General features: G+C 48.9%; 8 protein-coding genes across 8 annotated transcripts; 3 read left to right on the top strand and 5 right to left on the bottom strand.

The window, feature by feature from the left end:
- Positions 1-3,817: 3,817 nt before the first annotated feature.
- Positions 3,818-6,058, bottom strand: MEFG (Mitochondrial elongation factor G, putative; the record flags this gene model as incomplete). The annotated part of the gene is made up of 1 exon (XM_010704696.1): positions 3,818-6,058. One exon carries the CDS (start codon positions 6,056-6,058, stop codon positions 3,818-3,820), a length of 2,241 nt encoding a protein of 746 aa, XP_010702998.1.
- An 841-nt stretch (positions 6,059-6,899) lies between these two features.
- LPMP_350580 (hypothetical protein) lies at positions 6,900-7,667 on the bottom strand (the record flags this gene model as incomplete). Its single annotated transcript, XM_010704695.1, has 1 exon — positions 6,900-7,667. The coding sequence occupies one exon, from the start codon at positions 7,665-7,667 to the stop codon at positions 6,900-6,902; it is 768 nt and encodes a 255-aa protein (XP_010702997.1).
- A 728-nt stretch (positions 7,668-8,395) lies between these two features.
- LPMP_350570 (cell division related protein kinase 2) lies at positions 8,396-9,331 on the bottom strand (the record flags this gene model as incomplete). Its single annotated transcript, XM_010704694.1, has 1 exon — positions 8,396-9,331. The coding sequence occupies one exon, from the start codon at positions 9,329-9,331 to the stop codon at positions 8,396-8,398; it is 936 nt and encodes a 311-aa protein (XP_010702996.1).
- A 753-nt stretch (positions 9,332-10,084) lies between these two features.
- Positions 10,085-11,038, bottom strand: LPMP_350560 (ubiquitin-like protein, putative; the record flags this gene model as incomplete). The annotated part of the gene is made up of 1 exon (XM_010704693.1): positions 10,085-11,038. The coding sequence occupies one exon, from the start codon at positions 11,036-11,038 to the stop codon at positions 10,085-10,087; it is 954 nt and encodes a 317-aa protein (XP_010702995.1).
- A 674-nt stretch (positions 11,039-11,712) lies between these two features.
- On the bottom strand, positions 11,713-12,345 carry LPMP_350550 (hypothetical protein; the record flags this gene model as incomplete). The annotated part of the gene is made up of 1 exon (XM_010704692.1): positions 11,713-12,345. One exon carries the CDS (start codon positions 12,343-12,345, stop codon positions 11,713-11,715), a length of 633 nt encoding a protein of 210 aa, XP_010702994.1.
- A 1,087-nt stretch (positions 12,346-13,432) lies between these two features.
- LPMP_350540 (U2 small nuclear ribonucleoprotein, putative) lies at positions 13,433-13,858 on the top strand (the record flags this gene model as incomplete). Its single annotated transcript, XM_010704691.1, has 1 exon — positions 13,433-13,858. The coding sequence occupies one exon, from the start codon at positions 13,433-13,435 to the stop codon at positions 13,856-13,858; it is 426 nt and encodes a 141-aa protein (XP_010702993.1).
- A 600-nt stretch (positions 13,859-14,458) lies between these two features.
- LPMP_350530 (protein phosphatase 2C-like protein) lies at positions 14,459-15,355 on the top strand (the record flags this gene model as incomplete). Its single annotated transcript, XM_010704690.1, has 1 exon — positions 14,459-15,355. The coding sequence occupies one exon, from the start codon at positions 14,459-14,461 to the stop codon at positions 15,353-15,355; it is 897 nt and encodes a 298-aa protein (XP_010702992.1).
- Positions 15,356-16,293: 938 nt separating this feature from the next.
- On the top strand, positions 16,294-17,622 carry LPMP_350520 (hypothetical protein; the record flags this gene model as incomplete). Its single annotated transcript, XM_010704689.1, has 1 exon — positions 16,294-17,622. The coding sequence occupies one exon, from the start codon at positions 16,294-16,296 to the stop codon at positions 17,620-17,622; it is 1,329 nt and encodes a 442-aa protein (XP_010702991.1).
- Between the last annotated feature and the right edge of the window lie 643 nt (positions 17,623-18,265).

Here is an 18,265-nt window from a genome sequence, read left to right as displayed (position 1 = left end):
GAGGGACAACACGTCTACTATGGCCAGATGGTGTGTGCTGAAGTCCGTGAGGTAGTCGTAGCGAGACACTCGATGAGAACTCCGGCGCACCTGGCGCTCGATAATAGCGGTGGTGTTGCGTCACCCCTTGCAAGCGACGTCCCATCTCCCGCTGAGGGGCCTCATTGTCATCAGCGTAAAAGTCACTACACAAACTCCTATTCTCAACGTTGCCGTGCGAGCGCTGTCGATCCACAGATTGAACAGACCCAAATATCAAGTTGCGAGTCGAGGTTTTGGTGCCACATGTGTACAACGGAAGCGCCACCGCCACGTCGTGATAAGCGCGCCGATCATAAACGTGGGAAGTGGAAGAGGATCTGCACCCCATCAAGCAAGGAGAGCGTATTGCGATCCAAGCACAGACGTCACTTTCTTCTCCAGTATCGCAGAATGTAGACTATAAACACCCCAGAACTGACAGATGAACACGCTTTCTGTTTAGTCACCCTGCGTAGTTGTGCAGTTGATCACTCCACCATGTATCGGTCAGAGATCACACAGGAAAAAGTGACCGTTGTGCTAAAGGGGAGTAGTGGGTCTGCTACACATGCACATACCTGTGCAGCAGCGCACAACTGAACAGCGCCAAACGAATCACAGTCAAGCGTGTACTCCCACTTACGCGCAGTACCGCGAGAGAGAGCGCAGACCTGTCTCCAGGGTGCTTCGCTCTTCGTTTGTTTTGCTTCTATTTCTACAAGAGAATTTAGAGCGGTAATAAAGAGACGTACATACGCACAGAGAGGGAATCACAGCCCCGGAGGAAGCAGTGAACAGAATAAAGAGAAAAACAAGGCAGGTGCAACAGTATACTTCTATATGTACATATATGCGTGTGTGTGTGTGTGTATAACAAAGAGAGGGGGGAGGGCAAAGGAAAAGAAAGGAAAAGAAAGGAAAAAAACAGTAAAAAACGCTGCCGAGACACACACACACAAAAAGATGTGTCGTTGGTCGGTGTGGGTGGGGTGAATGGATGAGTGTGCGTGTATTGTCGTGAGCCTAACCGTGAGTCGCTACCTATGTGCGGCTCTACGAAGAAAAAAAAAAAGAAAATCGCAGACAAACGGGAGTGGGGACACAAGGAGGCTCTTTCTTTGCTCTTCCGCCGAGATGAGGAGATGGATGATTGGGGTTGGAGTTGGAGTGTATGTTACTCGTTTTATGTGTGCGGATGCGACTCTTCTCGGTTTTATTTTAGGTGTATTCAGCAGGAGACGAAAAGAAAGGCAGTGAAACAAAAAGGAGGGAGGCGAAAGCGTAAGCAAGGCACCAGCACACACGTGTACGTACGCGGTGAAGAAAAAGTTTCCAAATACGAACACACGCACAGAGAGAAGCACACATCAAAACAAAAAGAGAGAAGTAGCGCTTGGTGAAAGCAAAGCGGGATGCAGAGATTTCGCTATATATACACAGAGATGGATCGATATAGGGTGACTATTCTTCTTTTTTGTTACTGCACCGTGAACGTGAGAAATAGAGAAAAAGGGGGGAAGCAAGACTGCTCGCTGACGGCGGCTTTCGTCCTCGCTGTGAACGATCGTAACTGTGGCAGAAGGCAGCAACAACAGAGAAGAAAAAAGTTGTAAAGAAAGAAAAAATTGAAACAGCACACACAGGAGGGAGAGAGAGAGAGCCTTACACGCTACAGGAAAGAAACTGAAGCAGGGGAAAGAATCAGAAAGAGCAACGACAGAAATACACACGCACGGGAAAGAAAAAAAAGATGAAAATGAAACGATGCAAGCGTGTACGCACTCCATGCAGTTGCGCGTTAACGTGTCTGTCTACTTAAACACTTTCTGAGGGGCTTCGGTCGTTTCCGGTGTCGTGAATTTAGAAATTGGCTCAACAGAGGACAGTTAAAAAAGAAAAGGAGAAACGAAAAAATTGAAACCACAAAACGAAGGCCAAAAAAAAATGCGCGTAGAAATACAGCAACAGGAAAAGTGAAAAGGGAAACACACGAAAAAATATATAGGATAAAAGAGAGCAATACAGTACGAAAAGAGAAAAAACAGCAACAACGAGGAGAAACAACGAAAGAGAAGCCACGCTTAGAGTGACCTCAAAAGGCAAACGATAGGGTTCAAAGAGAGTGAAAGGTTAAGACAGGCAACTTTTTTCTCACTTGTCGTCAGGAAATTGCAAAAAGCGCAGTCAGCTAAACGTCGGGAACGAGAGAAGAGCAGAAGAAAAAAGAAGGAGAGAGGTACGATTTGCCGGGGAAAAAAAAGATGGTGATGGCTATAGATCACGGCAGCGCGGAAGCAACAAGCCATGGGCAGCTGACACTCGAGTGCGTCTGTGTGTTTTTGTTGAAATTCGAACTCCTTCGTCCGTGTGCTCCAAGGCAGCACACACCGCGATAGGAGAACGTATTTGCCGTCTTTCTCTCTCCTTTTGCGTGTAGAGAGAGAACTTTCTCTCCTCTTTCCAACTTGGCGGTTGTAGTTGCTGTCTTGGAGAGGAGGGAGAGGGAACTTTCTCCGTGGAAAAACAGGGTGCGAGGGCGTTGTCAAAAGGGGCGAGGCGCACGAAGAAAATAAATGTCATGGCCACGCCAAGGGCATCTGCACATTATCAGCCGTGCAAAAGGTCCACACAAGTGCGATAATCGTTTTGTGTGTGTGTGTGTGTGTGTGTGTGTGTGTGTGTGTGTGTGGCGCCACCGCAGTCATAAGTACGAGTCCAAACGTGTGTCAGCGGGTTAAGAGGGTAGGGGAGGACAGAGCAAACGGCGAGGCAGAAAAAAAAAAACAAGAAGAGAGGCTATGAAAGAGGTCCAGCGATATTTTCGCAGCCGGGCACGTGTATTGGGACATGTATCCCTGGGTAACTGTGTGGAATGATCGCTCGAGATGCAGGTCAATAGGAAAAGCACGATTGGCGCTCTTGGAAAGGGCCCTGCGTCAACACGCTGCCTGTCGTCACAATCATCATGTTTTGATCGGTTGACTGGTTCACTCACTCACGCCGTGATGTCACACGCTGTCTACCGCACGAATGTCCTCCTGCATCTAAATCCCCGCCCCTGCCGAGAGTCGAGGCCTCTGCCTCAGAATGCTGTGCGACCATATGCAACCACACGCCTCTGCAAGTGTGTGTGTGTGTACTACAGCACTCGATATTATGTTGTTTTCCGGATTTCCTCGGTCCGCTTTACTATGTGACTTCCATTAAACACTAATGCCTGCCTTGCCATTTTTTTTTTCTTCTCTTCCGTCTTCGTTAGTTAAGTTCAGATAACCAGAGACACAGAAATGATAAGAGAAAATGATCTGTAAGACACCAACATTTCTCTTTGCTGAGAACACGTTGGAGATGCACGCACGTTCGTTGACTAGCGTCACCCATCGACACCCACAAACACACACACACACGCACACAGGGACAATGTGCAGGTGAAGAGCTTTGGTATTCCGTCCGCCTCGACCCTCCCCCACAAAACTAGAGCACTTTCCTTTCTCCAGAAAAGGAAACCCACAAAAGAGGCTACGGCGAAAAGGTGTGCGGGCGCCGCTGTCTAAGGGGATTCACGCGGATGCAAAGCCAAAAGAGAAAGACAACGCAAATCCCCGACAGCACAAAAAAGAAAAACGGTAACGTCAGTGAGTAAAGGAGTATTTTGTTGTTTGTTTGTTTCTCTGATGCGCCGATCCGCAAGAGACATGAAAAAGAAAGACGAAACATATGTAGAGTATCTGTGAATGTGCCTCGGTGAGCTTCCCAATGGGGAGGAGGGAAAAAAGGGGAAGGAGGAGGAAGCACCTTAGTCCGGAAGCTTGAAAGACTTGCGACCAAGATCACTATTGCGCTCATCCATTCGCATTTGCGCCTTGTACTGCTGCATCGGCCGATATTCCTTAAACTGCATGCTAAAGTCACCCTGACCCTTCGTGAGTCGTCGAAGGTCAGAAATAAAGCCGAACATGGTGTCCAGTGCCGTTTCCCCACGGATCACTGCATCGGGACCATTTACAGTTGTCTCGGTCACCACACCCTCTCGCTTTGAGAACTCGGTCGCCACATCAGTCATGTTCGTCGCAGGCACTGTCATCTCAACATCCATGAATGGCTCCACAAGTGTCGGCTTCAGCCTCAGCAGCAGCGTCTCCCACAGCTCCTGTGTCGCGTTCTTGAAGGCCTGATCGTTCGAGTCCACCTCGTGCATGGCGCCACCGCTCAAGTGGAAGTGCACCCCCCAAACAGGTGCGTGCATCAGCTCACCCTTCACGAAAATCTTGCGCTCCAGCTGCTTCACCACCGTCTTCTGCAGCGACTCACGGATGTCACCGTTCGAGCAGCGTGTCGTCGCTTTGTTCTTGACGCCCTTCTCGACCGACATATCGATTGGCAGCGGCTCGACGTAGCCCTTCAGATGCGCCCACTGGCCCGCACCTCCGCTTTGCCGCTTGAAGACAAAGTCGAACTCCTGCCGCTTCGTGATAATCTCGCGGTAGTTGACCGTTGGTTTGCCGAGTTCCACCTGCAGTCCGTATTCTCGCTTCAGCCGCTCGACATAAATGTCAAGGTGCAGCTCACCCATGCCTTCTACAATGTCCTCGTTCGTCTCTGAGTTGCGGTAGTACACAAATGTGGGGTCTTCTCGCATGAAGGCGAGCATACGCTCCCGTACCCTGGAATGCTCCTTGTCATCCTTCGTCCTGAGTGAGGCTGAGATGACGCGCGGCGGGACGTACATGTCCTCGCACGAAAAAAGCTGCGATCCAGCCTGCGGTCCGGCCTTCATTAGAGTGTCACCTGAGGACGCGTCCACCTCACCCTGAATGGCACAAATGTCACCAGCGCGTACCTCGTCCACAACCTCGGCGCTATCCGCATGCATGCGCACAAGCTTTGGAGGTAAGAAGTTCTTGCCGGTGCGGATATTCATCAAGTGTTCCTTCCGCATCTTCCCCTGGTACACTCGCACGTAGTTGGACAGCCCCGACTTCTTTGTTTCCTCGATCTTGAAAACGAGAGCCACCAGCGGCTTCTCGTCATCCGTCAGCAGCGCCACCTCGCCATCCTTCACGTTCGACACGTTACCGTCCTCGTCCTTGACACGCTTCACCCGATAGCCGGAGTTGTGGCGCTCCTCTGGTGACGGCAGGTAGCGCTCCACCGCGTCCAGGAGCAGCTGCACGCCTTTGTTCCGGTACGCCGAACCGACCATCACGGGCACAAACTTATTGGCGATGGTAGCGCGGCGAATGGCAGCATGGATCTGCGCAGCTGTCGGCTCCTGGTCATTCAGAAAGATAGACTCCATTTCCTCGTCGCACTCGGCTAGGCGGCTCACGAGCTCCTTGCGTGCGGCGTTCACGTCCTCTTTGATGTAGCTCGGCACCGGCTCGTAACGGATGGTCTCACCAAAAGGGCCGTCAAAATAAATGGCCTTCTCATCGATGAGGTCGACGACGCCTTCAAAGTCCTGTGCAATGCCCATGTTCAGCTGGATAAAGAAGGCGTTGATGCCCAGACGCTCCTGCGCTTGCTTTAGTGCCCGTTGTGGGTTCGCGTTGTCGCGATCAAGCTTGTTAATGAAGCAGATGCGCGGTACCCCGTACCGCTTCATCTGACGATCCACCGTCAGCGTCTGGCTCTGCACACCGCCAACGGCGCACATGAGCAGGATAGCGCCATCCAGCACGCGAAGGGCGCGCTCCACTTCGATGGTGAAGTCGACATGACCGGGGGTATCGATGATGTTGATGGTGCTGCTCTTCCAGCGACACTGCGTCGCGGCGGAGCGAATAGTGATGCCGCGCTCCTTCTCTAGCTCCATGGAGTCCATTGTGGCGCCGACTTCGGTGCCGCCTTTCACCTCGTGGATCTTTCCGATGCGACCAGAGTAGAAGAGAATGCGCTCGCTCAGCGTTGTTTTGCCGCTATCAATGTGAGCACTGATACCAATGTTGCGCATGTGCTTTACATACTCTAGGAAAGCGGGAGTTGCGAGGAGCGGGATGCTGCTGCGCAGCACGTAGGCCAGAGCGCTTCTGCGCATTATCCTGCCGCTGTAAGATGCGGAATGAGAAGACAAAAAGCCCTTACGCGCTTTCTCACAAAAGTACTGAGAGAAATGTATGTGAAGAGGGAAAAGTATCTAGGTGGGCAGCACGTCAAGTCCCAAGAACAAAATGCCGACGAAATCGGCCGAGTCGGAAGAGCAAGCACGAAACAGAAGAGCATCAAATGAATAGAGCAATATGAAGGGAACGCTGTCGTGCATTGCCGGCCGTTGTATTGCTTCAACTCAGTGCTACTTGTCTGCTTATTCCAGATGGAGCACAGCCTTTACCTGGTGCCCATAGGATAGCATTAGATGACTTGGTTGCTTTCGCACTTCCAACACAGCCTATCCTCTCTGCAGAGTTGCTCCGCCTTACTTGAGCTGCCTGTCGCCGTGACACAAATCATCCGTGCTTTGTGTTTTCCCTTTCGTTGGTGTTTGCGTTTTGTTGCTGCACCCTGAGCAGTGCCGTTCTAAACTACATGTATATCCCACACACGGGTCACCTGCATCACAAAACATGCGAACAGTGCACGAGCTGTCGTCGGAAGCCTCAGAGTCAAGAGCGAGAACGAAAAAAAAAGGACAAAGACGTATGGTACATACTCGGCAACAACACACGCGCACCAGCCCTACACGTCAAGAGAAAGGGGCAGCAAGTACAACCACCCTTTATAAAGCAGTCGGCGGAGACGGATCGGGAAACGGGTGTTGTACTGCCACCCGCACGTGACACAAATACAAAGGCAAAAAAGACCATGGGAGAACGAGGAACTGCAGTCCAGCGTGGCGTGCGAAAGCTGAACAGCTCTGTCACCTATCGGCGCACCCGGCATTACCGCTTGCTGCGCCTGAGCTGGTCGTTCAACTGGACATACTCCTCTCGCAGGCGTTGAATATCATCAGAGGAGTTCGCCTCAGCGAGCTGGGCGCCTGCTTTCTGCTGCTCTTCCTTTAGGGTCGCCTCCAGTCGCGCAATGGTGTGGTCCTTCTTTTCGTTATCCTCCCTGAGGTGGCTAGCCACGACCTCGTGATCCTCCCCTGGTGCGGGAAGCGTCTCAAGTTTTGACTTTAAGTGGCGCTCCTTTGCGATCAAGTGTTGGGTTTCCTTGGCTAGTGACTCCCTCTTCTCTCTGAACATTTGAATGTCCTCGATGGATGAGGCATGCTCCACGCTGTTTTGGCGACGGAGCTCGTGCTGACTGTTGACCGTCCGAGTGGCTCGCTTCACATCTTTGCGCTGATTAGCGAGAATGCGTCGGAGGCCGGCAAGTTCGTTCAGAAGGTATGCACGGCGGTTATCTAGACGAGTGTACTCATGCTGCAGGTCGATGATATTGATCATCTGCAGCTCCCTCAGCTGGCTCTCCAGCTCAGCAATTTCATCCTGAAGTGCGTTGTTTCGGCGCCGCATCCTATCGTTGGCAATTGTGTCAGCAGTGCCCTCAAAGCGAGAGTCGTAGTCGGCCGCCCGCCTCTGCTGCTGTTCTTCCCTCTCCATTCGCGCAAGTCTCTTCTGAAGACTGTAGTTTTCCTCCGCCACCTTGACAGCAACGTCGCGATCATATCCAGTCGCCGCCATCTTAGCAGTGGCGGCCGACATAAAAAGAGAAGGGCAGCCGCAAAAATATGCGTGTAAAACCACGAGTTGGGCACAGCTTTTGTGAAATGACAAGTGGAAACAAAGAGAAAGGGATAGTGAGAACAGAATGTGCGTGCTAAGCATGAGAATGGAAGTATAAACAGCGGGTTATAAGACTGTATTTAAGCGCTGCTTTCGTCTTTCATAGGGGCGTTGCAGCTCGCAATGCCTGAGTAGGCGATCCCATTTCTTCACCAACGTGAATGGCCAGGTCAGCTTACGCCTTTGTGGGAAAGAAGCCGGCGTCTCTACCTCGAAGTCAAAAAGCAGCGAGAGAGGCCACCTGTTCTACGAGAATCCTGATCTGGATGTAAAATTGCTGCATGCTCGGCATCTTTTTGCGGAGGTTCATGGTACAAGTAAGGGGACGAAGATCTGAACTAGATTGAAAAACAAAAATAGAGATTACCAAATCCGTTTCGCAACTGACACAAAGTCAGCTAATGGGAAGAAAGGGCACGGGTGGTAATGGTGCTGTGGAAGAGCGAACGAAAAAGACTATGTATGTATGCGTATGAGAGAAAAATCTAAAACGCGGAGAGTCGAAACAGGTCAAAAAAAAAAAAACTAGTCTAAGTAGGAGCTAAGGAAAAGTGAGTAGGTGCTGCCTCAACAATGCACCTCCAGAGAAACAAACCTTTAATCGTCCAACCCGCCAACAGACGATTATCAGTCACTTCCTTTCCGCTCTACCATCGAAGGTCGCTGAACCACGGGTGCTGGAGGGCTTCCTTGGCTGATATGCGCTCCCGCGGGTCGTACTTGAGCATCTTAGAGAGAAGGTCAATAGCGTCCTGATGAAGTTCTGGTAGCACCTGTCCCAGCCGCTTTGCGGTCCACTTAGGAAATACGTCGCGGTAGTCGGGCAGGCGCGACACACCTGGCCAGGACCCCTCGGCGTCAGCAGGAGTCCCCAGCACTTGAAAAATCTCAAATAATTGCCCAATTTCGCTGTCACCACGGAAAAGAACTTTTCGGCGGGCCAGCTCGGCAAAAATGCAGCCGACACTCCAAATATCCACGGCAGGAGTGTAGTGTTTCTCACCGAGAAGAATCTCAGGAGCACGGTACCACAGCGTGACCACCTCGTGCGTGTAGGTGTGCATGGGCACTTGGAACGCACGGGCGAGACCAAAATCAGCCAGCTTGAGTATGTTCGCCGATGTCAGGAGGATATTAGCCGGCTTCAGATCACGGTGGATGATGCGATGGCGGTGACAAAAGTAAAGACCATCTAAAAGCTGATAGATAAGACGCTTTAGATCCATTCCAGAGTAGCCCCCTTCCTGTTTTTCAAGTGCCTTTTTGAGATCCGCCTCCACATACTCGAAGACAAGGTAGAGCTTTCCGTCCGAACAAATGACGTCGAGCAAGTTCACGATGTTGGGGTGATCGAACTCTTGCAGAATTGACACCTCGCGCAGCGCAGTCTGCGGAATGCCCTCCTCGGTGCGATCAAGTCGTACTTTCTTTAGAGCAACGTACTGTCCAGTGATTTTGTCGACAGCGCGGTAAACTACGCCATAAGTACCCTCTCCCAAAACATCCAAGCGATTGTACCGATCAAGGCTGTCACGTGTCCCAGAATCGCCGCCCCGGGTGGTAACTCGGCCAAACGATGACATTTGAAACGCTGTAGAGAGGAACTCACTTCAAAGCAAAGGATCTGCAACCTGTAAAAGGAGGGGAGTTCCTCCTTTGCCTTTTTTCACAAATGTCAAAAGAACAGGAGTTGGAAGCTAGTGTCTTGGCACCTGTGTGAGTTGTAGTGCGGAGAAAGGACCAAGAAGTGCTACAGCAGAGATTGTGAAGAAAAAAAAAGAAAAGTTTGTGTGTGCGTGCGTGCGTGTATTTTTTTTTCTCTTTCAGTATTCTGCCCTCTCTTCGACAGGTTTTAGTTCGTCAAAGAAAAAGAAAATGAGTTCCACACTTGGCAACTGAACGTCTTTACTATGAAGCGTTGTCATTTCTGAGCGGAAGGAAACGTGATCAGGAAAAGAAGGAAACAAAAGGATGCAAAAGAAAAAAGAGAGTAGCTGAATTTCATCAAGAATCTAATGATGTACCACTATTCGCCTAAAATGCATACCGTTTACTTGACGTAGAAATGTCTACTTTTTCCCTACTGGCATCCATATGAGTAGAATACCTGTCAACACATTCGTAGCAGTTGCACCCATTGCCTTTTTGGCTAATGATTGAGTTGCTAGAGTATTCTCCGTAGCAAAAACTCCCTAAAACAAGTCCGCCAGTATCAAGAGATGTACTCTTATCCTGTGAAACACAAGAGCTTGTCCTTTGCTACGGTCAGTTCTGAAGACCACAAGCACAGGTAAGAATAACAAAACGACAAGAAACGCGAAACAAAGCCCACTAGATCAAGCACCAAGAAGCCGCTCCAGTGCGAACTGCACGTTGCCCTGAGCCTGTTGAAGAGCAGCAATGTTCGCTTCCTCGTTGGGGAATCCCATATCTCGCAGCAGCTGCAACTGCTCTCGATAAACTTCCCGCGGATTACCTTGTGGCACGGGGGGCGCAAACATCGCAGAGTTGAACCCAGTTCCTACGGCTGGAGTCGGTGCAGCCTGCAAAGTTGCCGGTGGCATACCGCCTGTACCTCCTAAACTGCTCATCATTGCCATTGCTTGCTGCATCATGTATGGGTTTCGCATCATTTCCATAACAGCCTGCTGTTGATCCTGCGGCAGGCCAGCCAGTTGCGGAGAGTTTTGGATAATGTACTGCATAAACTGGGGGTTGTTGAGTGCCTGTTGCATCATTTGTTGCATCATAGGATTCTGCATCAGTTCTATTGCCTGCTGTGGTGTGGGGCTGCCAGCTTCACCCAATCCACCTGCCATGCCCATACCCATACCCATGTTTGCAAAAGGGTTTCCTGAGGCAGGGAACCCAGCAGCGCCGAAGCCAGGTTGCTGCGTCTGTGGTGCACCGAAGTTACTCATTAGAGCTGCATATGGATTGGCAGTAGCCTGTGGGAGTGCGGGCTGTGTGGCTACAGTAGCAGGCGACTGTGTATTCAGTGATGTAACGGTATCACTGGTGCCTGGAGTGCTTGAAACATTCGTTGCCGGTGCCGTGGCTACACTCTTCTTGCTTCGTACGACGTGTATAACATTGCCGTCCTCCATGCCAATTGCTGAAAGCACTCCCTCATCCTTCAACACTTTTCCACGTAGAATGATGCGCTGCTCCTCCGCTGGGATCGCTAGTGTTTCCGCTATTTGATTCTTGAACTCCGCAACTGTGATGTTAAAATCCGCCACTTCAACTGTATGTTGATTGCCGTTTGCAAGCTTGATAGTGACAGTCATTTTTTATTTTCTTTTTTGCGGGGTATAATAATTTTATTTTCCCTTATGAATAATTGAGTAGTAAACAGTAGGTTTCTCTCTACACCAAAAAATTAGCAGTGCGTTCTTCTAGATAGAGGGGCAAAATTTGAAAAGAAGCATAGAGAAGAGGTTCAACTCAACAATTAGTAATTGGGATTTGCCGTTCCACACTTCGGAAAGGAAATAAATGCCACATCATGTATCTCCATCACTGCATGTTCACTGTACCCCAATAGCACAACTACCTTTTCCTCCCGCGCATGTCGTTCTCACTCTCACTTAAGCTACAGACATGAGCCACAACACAGAAGGATGCGACGGTTCAGTCACAAAACGAGACCCTATAGGCGTATCTCAGGCGAAAGACCCTTCCTTTACATTTAGAGCTCATGCAAATTTTATTTCGTTGCTTGCATCCAGAATAAGTAAAACACACAATATATATGCGGATGTATCTTGTAGATAGACAATCATTAGCAGTGGTGGTACTCTACTCAGCTCTCCTTATTGAAGAACTCACTTTTCGCTTGCAAGAAGATTGCGCTGAACAGCTTCATCTTACTCCCTCCCTGAAATAGCATGCCACAGACAAAAAAAGAAAAACAAGGAGGCGTAAAACAAAAACAGCCAAATATAGCAGCAGTGTGTCGAGATCATTGCAAAACTTTGAGCACATTATTATAGAAAAATGCATGCATGTACCGTATATCATCTGAAGTAACCAGCTTCTCGTCTCCATTTACCCGGTGCGAGCAAAACATGACCCTTTCATATATTCGAAGAAACCTTTCCGACTGCTCAGCTGGAAGAGCGCCCGTAACACAGGCAAGACAGCAGCGCATGGACATCAACTCCGCACATCTTCCGTACGACTTAGCTAGTATTGTACGTACTTTGCTAAGCATCTCAACACAATCCTTCTTTGCGTCACGCGACTCCGACACCACTGCTGGAACCACTCGTGAGTACTGAGGAGGATCGATAATACGAAACGCATGTGTTTTCAACCCGTTTTCCAGAATAATCCGCGCACGGCTTCCTTCTGGTTTACCGAGAATATAGGCACCGTCAAAACGCGTTTCGCGCTGAACTCTGAGAAGCATTGCATGACGGAAGGTGCTTCGGTAAAGAAGATCTAGCAAAACAATGATCACAAGGCCAAAAGCAGTTGCCAAAGACACCACAGTTTCAGCGTATGTGAGCTTGATTCGGTCGTCCACTTTGCTGCTATTGTCTGACAGACTGTAGCTCTCTGAGGAATCTCCTGAGAAGCCTAAGAAGCCCATTCTGAGGCAGCCAGTGTCAGCGAAACAAAAGTAATCCTTTGTTCTTTGTACCTCGTGGATGCTTTTGCTAGAAGTGTTGCATGCATGAGCATTTAGACCAAAAGCATAACGACAGGAGAGAGAAGCAGGGACGCTGGACGATTGCTCAGAAACAAGTGAGCAGTAGTGGCATGCATTGCAACGACTCTTGGGCGGTTAATATACAGTGCGCAGCCCTTCTCTGCAAGCAAAGGCGCTGGCTCTGGTGCTGTTTAGTTCCTCAGCAGGCGAAAATTCTTACAAGCAGGATTTTGCTGATTGTCGAAAATGCACCGCCTGTTGATGAGAGTGACGAGGCGAGAATGAGCGGGGGAGATGCTCAGGAGTTTGGACGCGGAAGCCGCGCTCTTCAGAGGTGGGTAAGTCGATTTCCTGCTGGCCCATGGAAATCATCTTCTTTGCATTGAAGAACTTGGTATCATGATCTTGCCAAGGCTCTCACTGTGGTTTTTCATCCTGTTATCTCTGAGACCGCCTGTTATCTCGCCTCCTCACTGTCCGCTTCTTCCGCTGGAGCAAGTGTGTACATTTTGCTCTATTGGAAGGTGTTATACAACGGTTGCCTCACCACTGTGCCAATCGTCTTCCCCCCCTCCGGTGCACAGAGAAAGAGCGCTTTTGCTTTGACCCAACCCTCGGTTTTGTTGACCTCTAACTCCGCATCCAGTTTTCTGCGGTCTGATATGCTCCCGAATAAAGTTACAAAGGTGTGCTTTGTAAACGGTAGTGCAGAGAAAGCGACAGGGATGCGTACCCTGAAAGGAAAACACCCATACAGACAAGCTCTCGCAAAGCGTATATGGCTCTCTGTTGTAGAGCACATATAGGACAATCCTCAAGGGTGAGGCGGCCAATGCTTTAGCGAGCTGCCTCCTACTTTCTGTGCTGCAACTCTTGGGCGAAGGCGATTGCTTCAAGAAACCAGTATTTGTGATGCTACAAGCCACAACTTCCTTCACACTTTACGTCTTGAATATGATTTTCTCTGCTTCATTATTTATCTGTACTTTCCCAGCACCCAAGCAATTGTCCTGGTCACGTCGCCAGAATGACAGATACTTCAAATTGTAAGGAGGACATTCCTTCTTCTGTGGTATTTGAGGCCCTGCACTTGAGAGTGACAGTGGAAACCGTTGAGGGTGATCTGTACAAAGGAAAACTGGCAGATTTCGACGTTTCACGAGGAAACATTGAGCTTGTTGATGTCCGGCACCAAGCAAAAGACTCCACTTACAGGTTTTATGAGCGAGTAACAGTTCGCGGCTCGAACATCAGAATTATTTTGCTGCCGCAGGAGATGAAAGCGGCGCCCTCTCTGCAGTGGCGCCAAGATTCGGTACAGCAGGATCTCACGAAATCGCTAAAGCGCACGCATTTCCTTCGATCGGTCATGCCTCCTCCTCGACCGGTGCGCACAAAGAAGGGACCACCCAAGAACGACAAAAGCAAGCAGTTGCGCAGAAAATTACGCTGATTAAGTCTCCTAGACTGCTTGTACATTGGTATTTGTCACTAACGCTTTACAACCAAGTGCCCGACCGTATGCGTCTCTTACTCTTTCGGATGAGTGGTGCAGCTTTCTTGCTCGGCAGTGAAGTTCTACTGGTTCATTGAGGCACTGTGTCGGCTTTTTTTTTTCACTTATTTCATGAGTCCTGCTGTTGCCGTTGTTATCCGGGAAAGTTTGCCACTGTGCAAGACGAGTTGCAAGCTGTGGATTCTCTTTTGCAGGCCGAACTGCGACTGGTGGCTAGATTCAACTAAGCAGCAACAGAAAAGAGCTGTGTTATTGAAAAGCAATGAACTTCATATTAGCTTGTCCTCTGCAGTATGGACTCTTTCTTCTGGTTTCCACGAATGTGCCTTTTATGTTCGTTTCTCAAAACTAAATAATTACATGTGTATTCACTATGCTGTTATCTCACTGTCGCTCTCTTTGTTCTAACCCCTTTATATATCCGCATAATCACACTTACTAATATAGGTGTCTCTGTATGTGTGTGTCACTTTTTGCATATTTGCCTAGCATACAACTTCGACATAATCAGTGCTTTCTCCTTGTAGATATCGAAAAATGGGTGATATGCTTACCAAGCCGGAAACTCAGAAATTCTCGACCGTGTTCGAGACGTCCCACCTGCGTGTAGGGTGCTGCAGTATGCAAGGATGGAGAAAATCGATGGAGGATGCTCATGTCGCGCAGCTGAATCTGAATGGTAACAAAGACCAGGCTTTCTTTGGTGTTTTTGACGGCCATCAATCAGATGAGGCGTCACGCTACTGTAGAGCACACATGCTGGATGAGTTACTCAAGAACATTGCTATATACAAGGATGACATCGCGAAAGCGTTCGAGGTTTCTTTCAAAGAAGCGGACAGCCAAATTTGCAAGAAGTTTGTGTCCAGTGGTACCACTGCAAACTGTGTTTATTTGGCTAAGCAGCGAATAGTTTGTGCAAATGCCGGCGACAGCCGCGCCGTGCTATATCGAGGTGGCAAGGCTGTTCCCCTTAGCGTGGACCACAAGCCCTCGGTCCCTGCGGAGGAGGCGAGAATTATCGCCGCTGGGTGTCACGTAGAAAATGGGCGTGTTAACATGGCGCTGGCTGTCAGTAGAGCCTTAGGCGACGTGGACTTTAAATGTTGCACTGGGAAGAGTTGGACGGATCAGGCCGTTACTGCCTGTCCTGATATTACGGTGACACCGTCGCGAAGTGATGATGAGTTCATCGTAATAGGGTGCGATGGCATATGGGATGTATTGTCCAACGAGGAGTGCTGCAACCTTGTGAAAACACTGATCCAAAACAAGGACGTTGACAAGAATGGACATCCTGTTGCAGTGGATATTAGTCTTGTTTGTGAACAGGTTCTTGATCGCTGCCTTGCTCAGTCGAACTCCGTCAAGGCCGGTACCGACAACATGACTATTATCGTTGTTGAGTTCAAGCCGCCATTTTTCAAATCCTAAATTGCACTACTCTGCTTCTCTGAAGAACTTTTGCCTCTTTCGTTTCTTTTTTTTTTTTTACCGTGCTGTGATACCGCTTTGTTTGAGAACACTAGTTGCGTTTCTATCTTTTTCTTTCGATTGCTAATTTTTGCCTGACGTCTTGAAGATTTGATGCGAATTTTTGGCTTCCTCTTGACCACTTCATGTACGTTCATGTACATTCTCATGTACCAACTCAGCACAGCAAACGCGCTCTATATCGTTGCCTTATAGTTTTGTAACTGTGCATTTTTTCCCTGTTACATTCTTACTTGCGTTGCATTGCTGACTTTTCTTCCGTCACGGGAATAGAGGAGCAGCTCACAGTTCTGCTGACAGAAAATACAGAGCATAACTACTTTCTCATGACAGTGCAATTTGAGTCTCCTTTTCACATTGCAAGGAGCTTGAGCAAAGAGGTTTCTGTGTTCCGGTTCTTGTTCTCATTGATATGTGAAGTCTTGTGTCCTTAGAAATGCTCGCTAGAAGTGGATTCTGCCGTGTTCAAGGCGCTTTGATTTGCATACAACTGCAGTTTCCGATCTATATAGCAGTATTTGCCTACTATGAAAGATTTTCAGCATTTCCTAGCGAGCTAAAAGGACGTTAGATGTGCACTTATGCAGGGCATCACGGAGTCAATAGCATGCATGTTCCTAGACGCTTTCTGTATTGCAAGAAATCATACAGAGTTGCAGTGGCTCCAAGCACTACAAAAAGAAAAAGAGAGAGAAAAAACATTGATTTCAATCAACCAGTAGACAACGTAAATTGTACGTACAAAACCCTCAATATCTAATCTCCATTCTTTTGCTTTCCCTTAGAGAGAATAACGCACATGACTACTGCACAAGTGAATATCAGGATTATTTACTCATCTCCCGACAATCTCCTTGCCGAAACAGAGATAGAGTAGAATGGAGAACATTATGACAGAAATTTGCCTGGTGGCTAATATAATTGATCGACTGCTAGAAGCCAATGAAAGCTTGCGCGCGGATGAGCTGTTGCCGCTTACAAAGCGCTTGCGCGCTGCAGCAAGCGAGCTGTCTAGCATCAATCCACAAAAACAACCCAACTTAGTTTCGTCTCCTCTTCCACGGAACGTCGAAGGGCTTAATATCATGGTAAGCAGGGGTAGACAAGGCCCCTCCAAGTTGCAGCTGCCAAGGACTCTTGCACAGTTCACGGCGGCTCGGAGGCCGACACTCAGGAGTCACTCTCTTTCCGATACGTGCACGAAAGTAGGGATTTCAAAGGTACCCCACGAGGTCTCGCAATCGATTTGCTGCTCGCTTTACAACTTATTGGAGGGGGCTACTCGTCTGCTTTGTGCTTCCCACGGTCATATTTTTGTGAAGCGCGGTGATGACATGTTTTCGATCGCAAATGTTTCGCGAACGTTAGTTTTTCCACCTCCGCAAGTTCATCATGGGTGCCTTTGCAGCGCGGATGCTGAGGTTCTCGGCAGCTCCATTGCATTGAACCGCTACATCGACGAAGTTGGACGAAAGCGTGCAGTTCTGGTGTTTCCAATATACAAGATTCCCATTGGAAATGGACCTGGCGAGCCTGTCGCAACAATTCATGTAGAACGAAGGGATCATGTTTCTGCCCCGTTTAGTGAGAGTGACGAGTGTACACTCTACTTTGCTTCTCTCTTCTGTGGTGAGCTGATGTCTCGTATTCCGCAGTTCAACTTCCTTGAGTCATTTTACGACCCGTCAACGCAGCACATTATTGCGCCGTTTGAACCGTGCTCTTCAGTATTACTGCCACCTATAGAGCGTGGCGGTGTGTTGACGCTTGGGGAGCCAGGAAAACAATCTTCCGAGGACCCTGAGTATGCGAAACGGGCGGTTTCGCAGTTGACACGGAAGATAAAAGCACATAGTCCAGAGATTCTGGTTCGCCGTGAGAGGCTGCCAGTTAGTAATACGAAGCCGTTTGCTCCTGGTATGTTGATGATGCCATCGCTGCTTGAAATTCAAGCTTACGTTGAAAACCTGCAATCGTGCTGGAAGAAGAACATGCTGGACAATATTGATCTGCTAGAGTTGGACCGCGAGACTCAGCAGGACTTGAGGCTGGCAAGAAACGAACTAACCGCCACGCGCCGTAACCTTGCTGCCACAGCAGATAAGCTGCGTCTGTATGAACTGGATACATGGGACTACAAACTTGAATATGACGCCATGAAATCAGAGCTAAGCACTTACATGGATGGCCTTGAGCGTTTACACTGAGGTAGACGACCACTTTTCCGCACTTACGCTCTGATTTGCTATCTGTTTCTACACAGTGGAATTGTACTCTTTTTTTTTTACCTTTCTTGGAACCTCTGGCATCCTTCATTAATAGTGTAGGCTTTTATGTACAGTTTCCGTAAAGCTCAGCGCTAAATTGCAGACACTTTTATTTTCTTCAACAGTTGCCATTTTGCGATGATTTTGCATCAAGGCGTCACAGCGTATCTGATGCGTCTGCTTCCAGGTCGGCAACTTATTGAGGACGACACACTCTTCTGTGACTTACGCGTGCGCCAAAATTTACCCCCTCTTGACGATTACCTTTGCTGCCTTCACATCCTCCTCTCTTCCTTCCCTCTCCCCTTATATGTGGATATCTCATGTTTCGTTTTCTGAATCGCACAGTGGTGTGCGGCTAGACTGTGCAGTCTCACCCTCATATTACATATTCAAGTGATTAACATTGGCAAGCGCAGGCATTACGTGCTGATTTTCTGTTGTTTATTGGATTGTTCGCCTCAACGATCCCTCTCTCTGTCTTCATGCTCTTCCGTTCGCCAAATTCCGTTTCCTAATTTATTTAGTTGTTTGCTTCTTCCACTCTTACATCGTGACGTTCTAGAGGTGTAGGAGAACGAGT

This window comes from Leishmania panamensis (genome assembly GCF_000755165.1).
Source record: "Leishmania panamensis strain MHOM/PA/94/PSC-1 chromosome 35 sequence".
NCBI classification, from domain to species: Eukaryota; Euglenozoa; class Kinetoplastea; order Trypanosomatida; family Trypanosomatidae; genus Leishmania; species Leishmania panamensis.
Note: the sequence above shows the minus strand (reverse complement) of the source record. Positions and strands in the feature narration are given on the sequence as shown.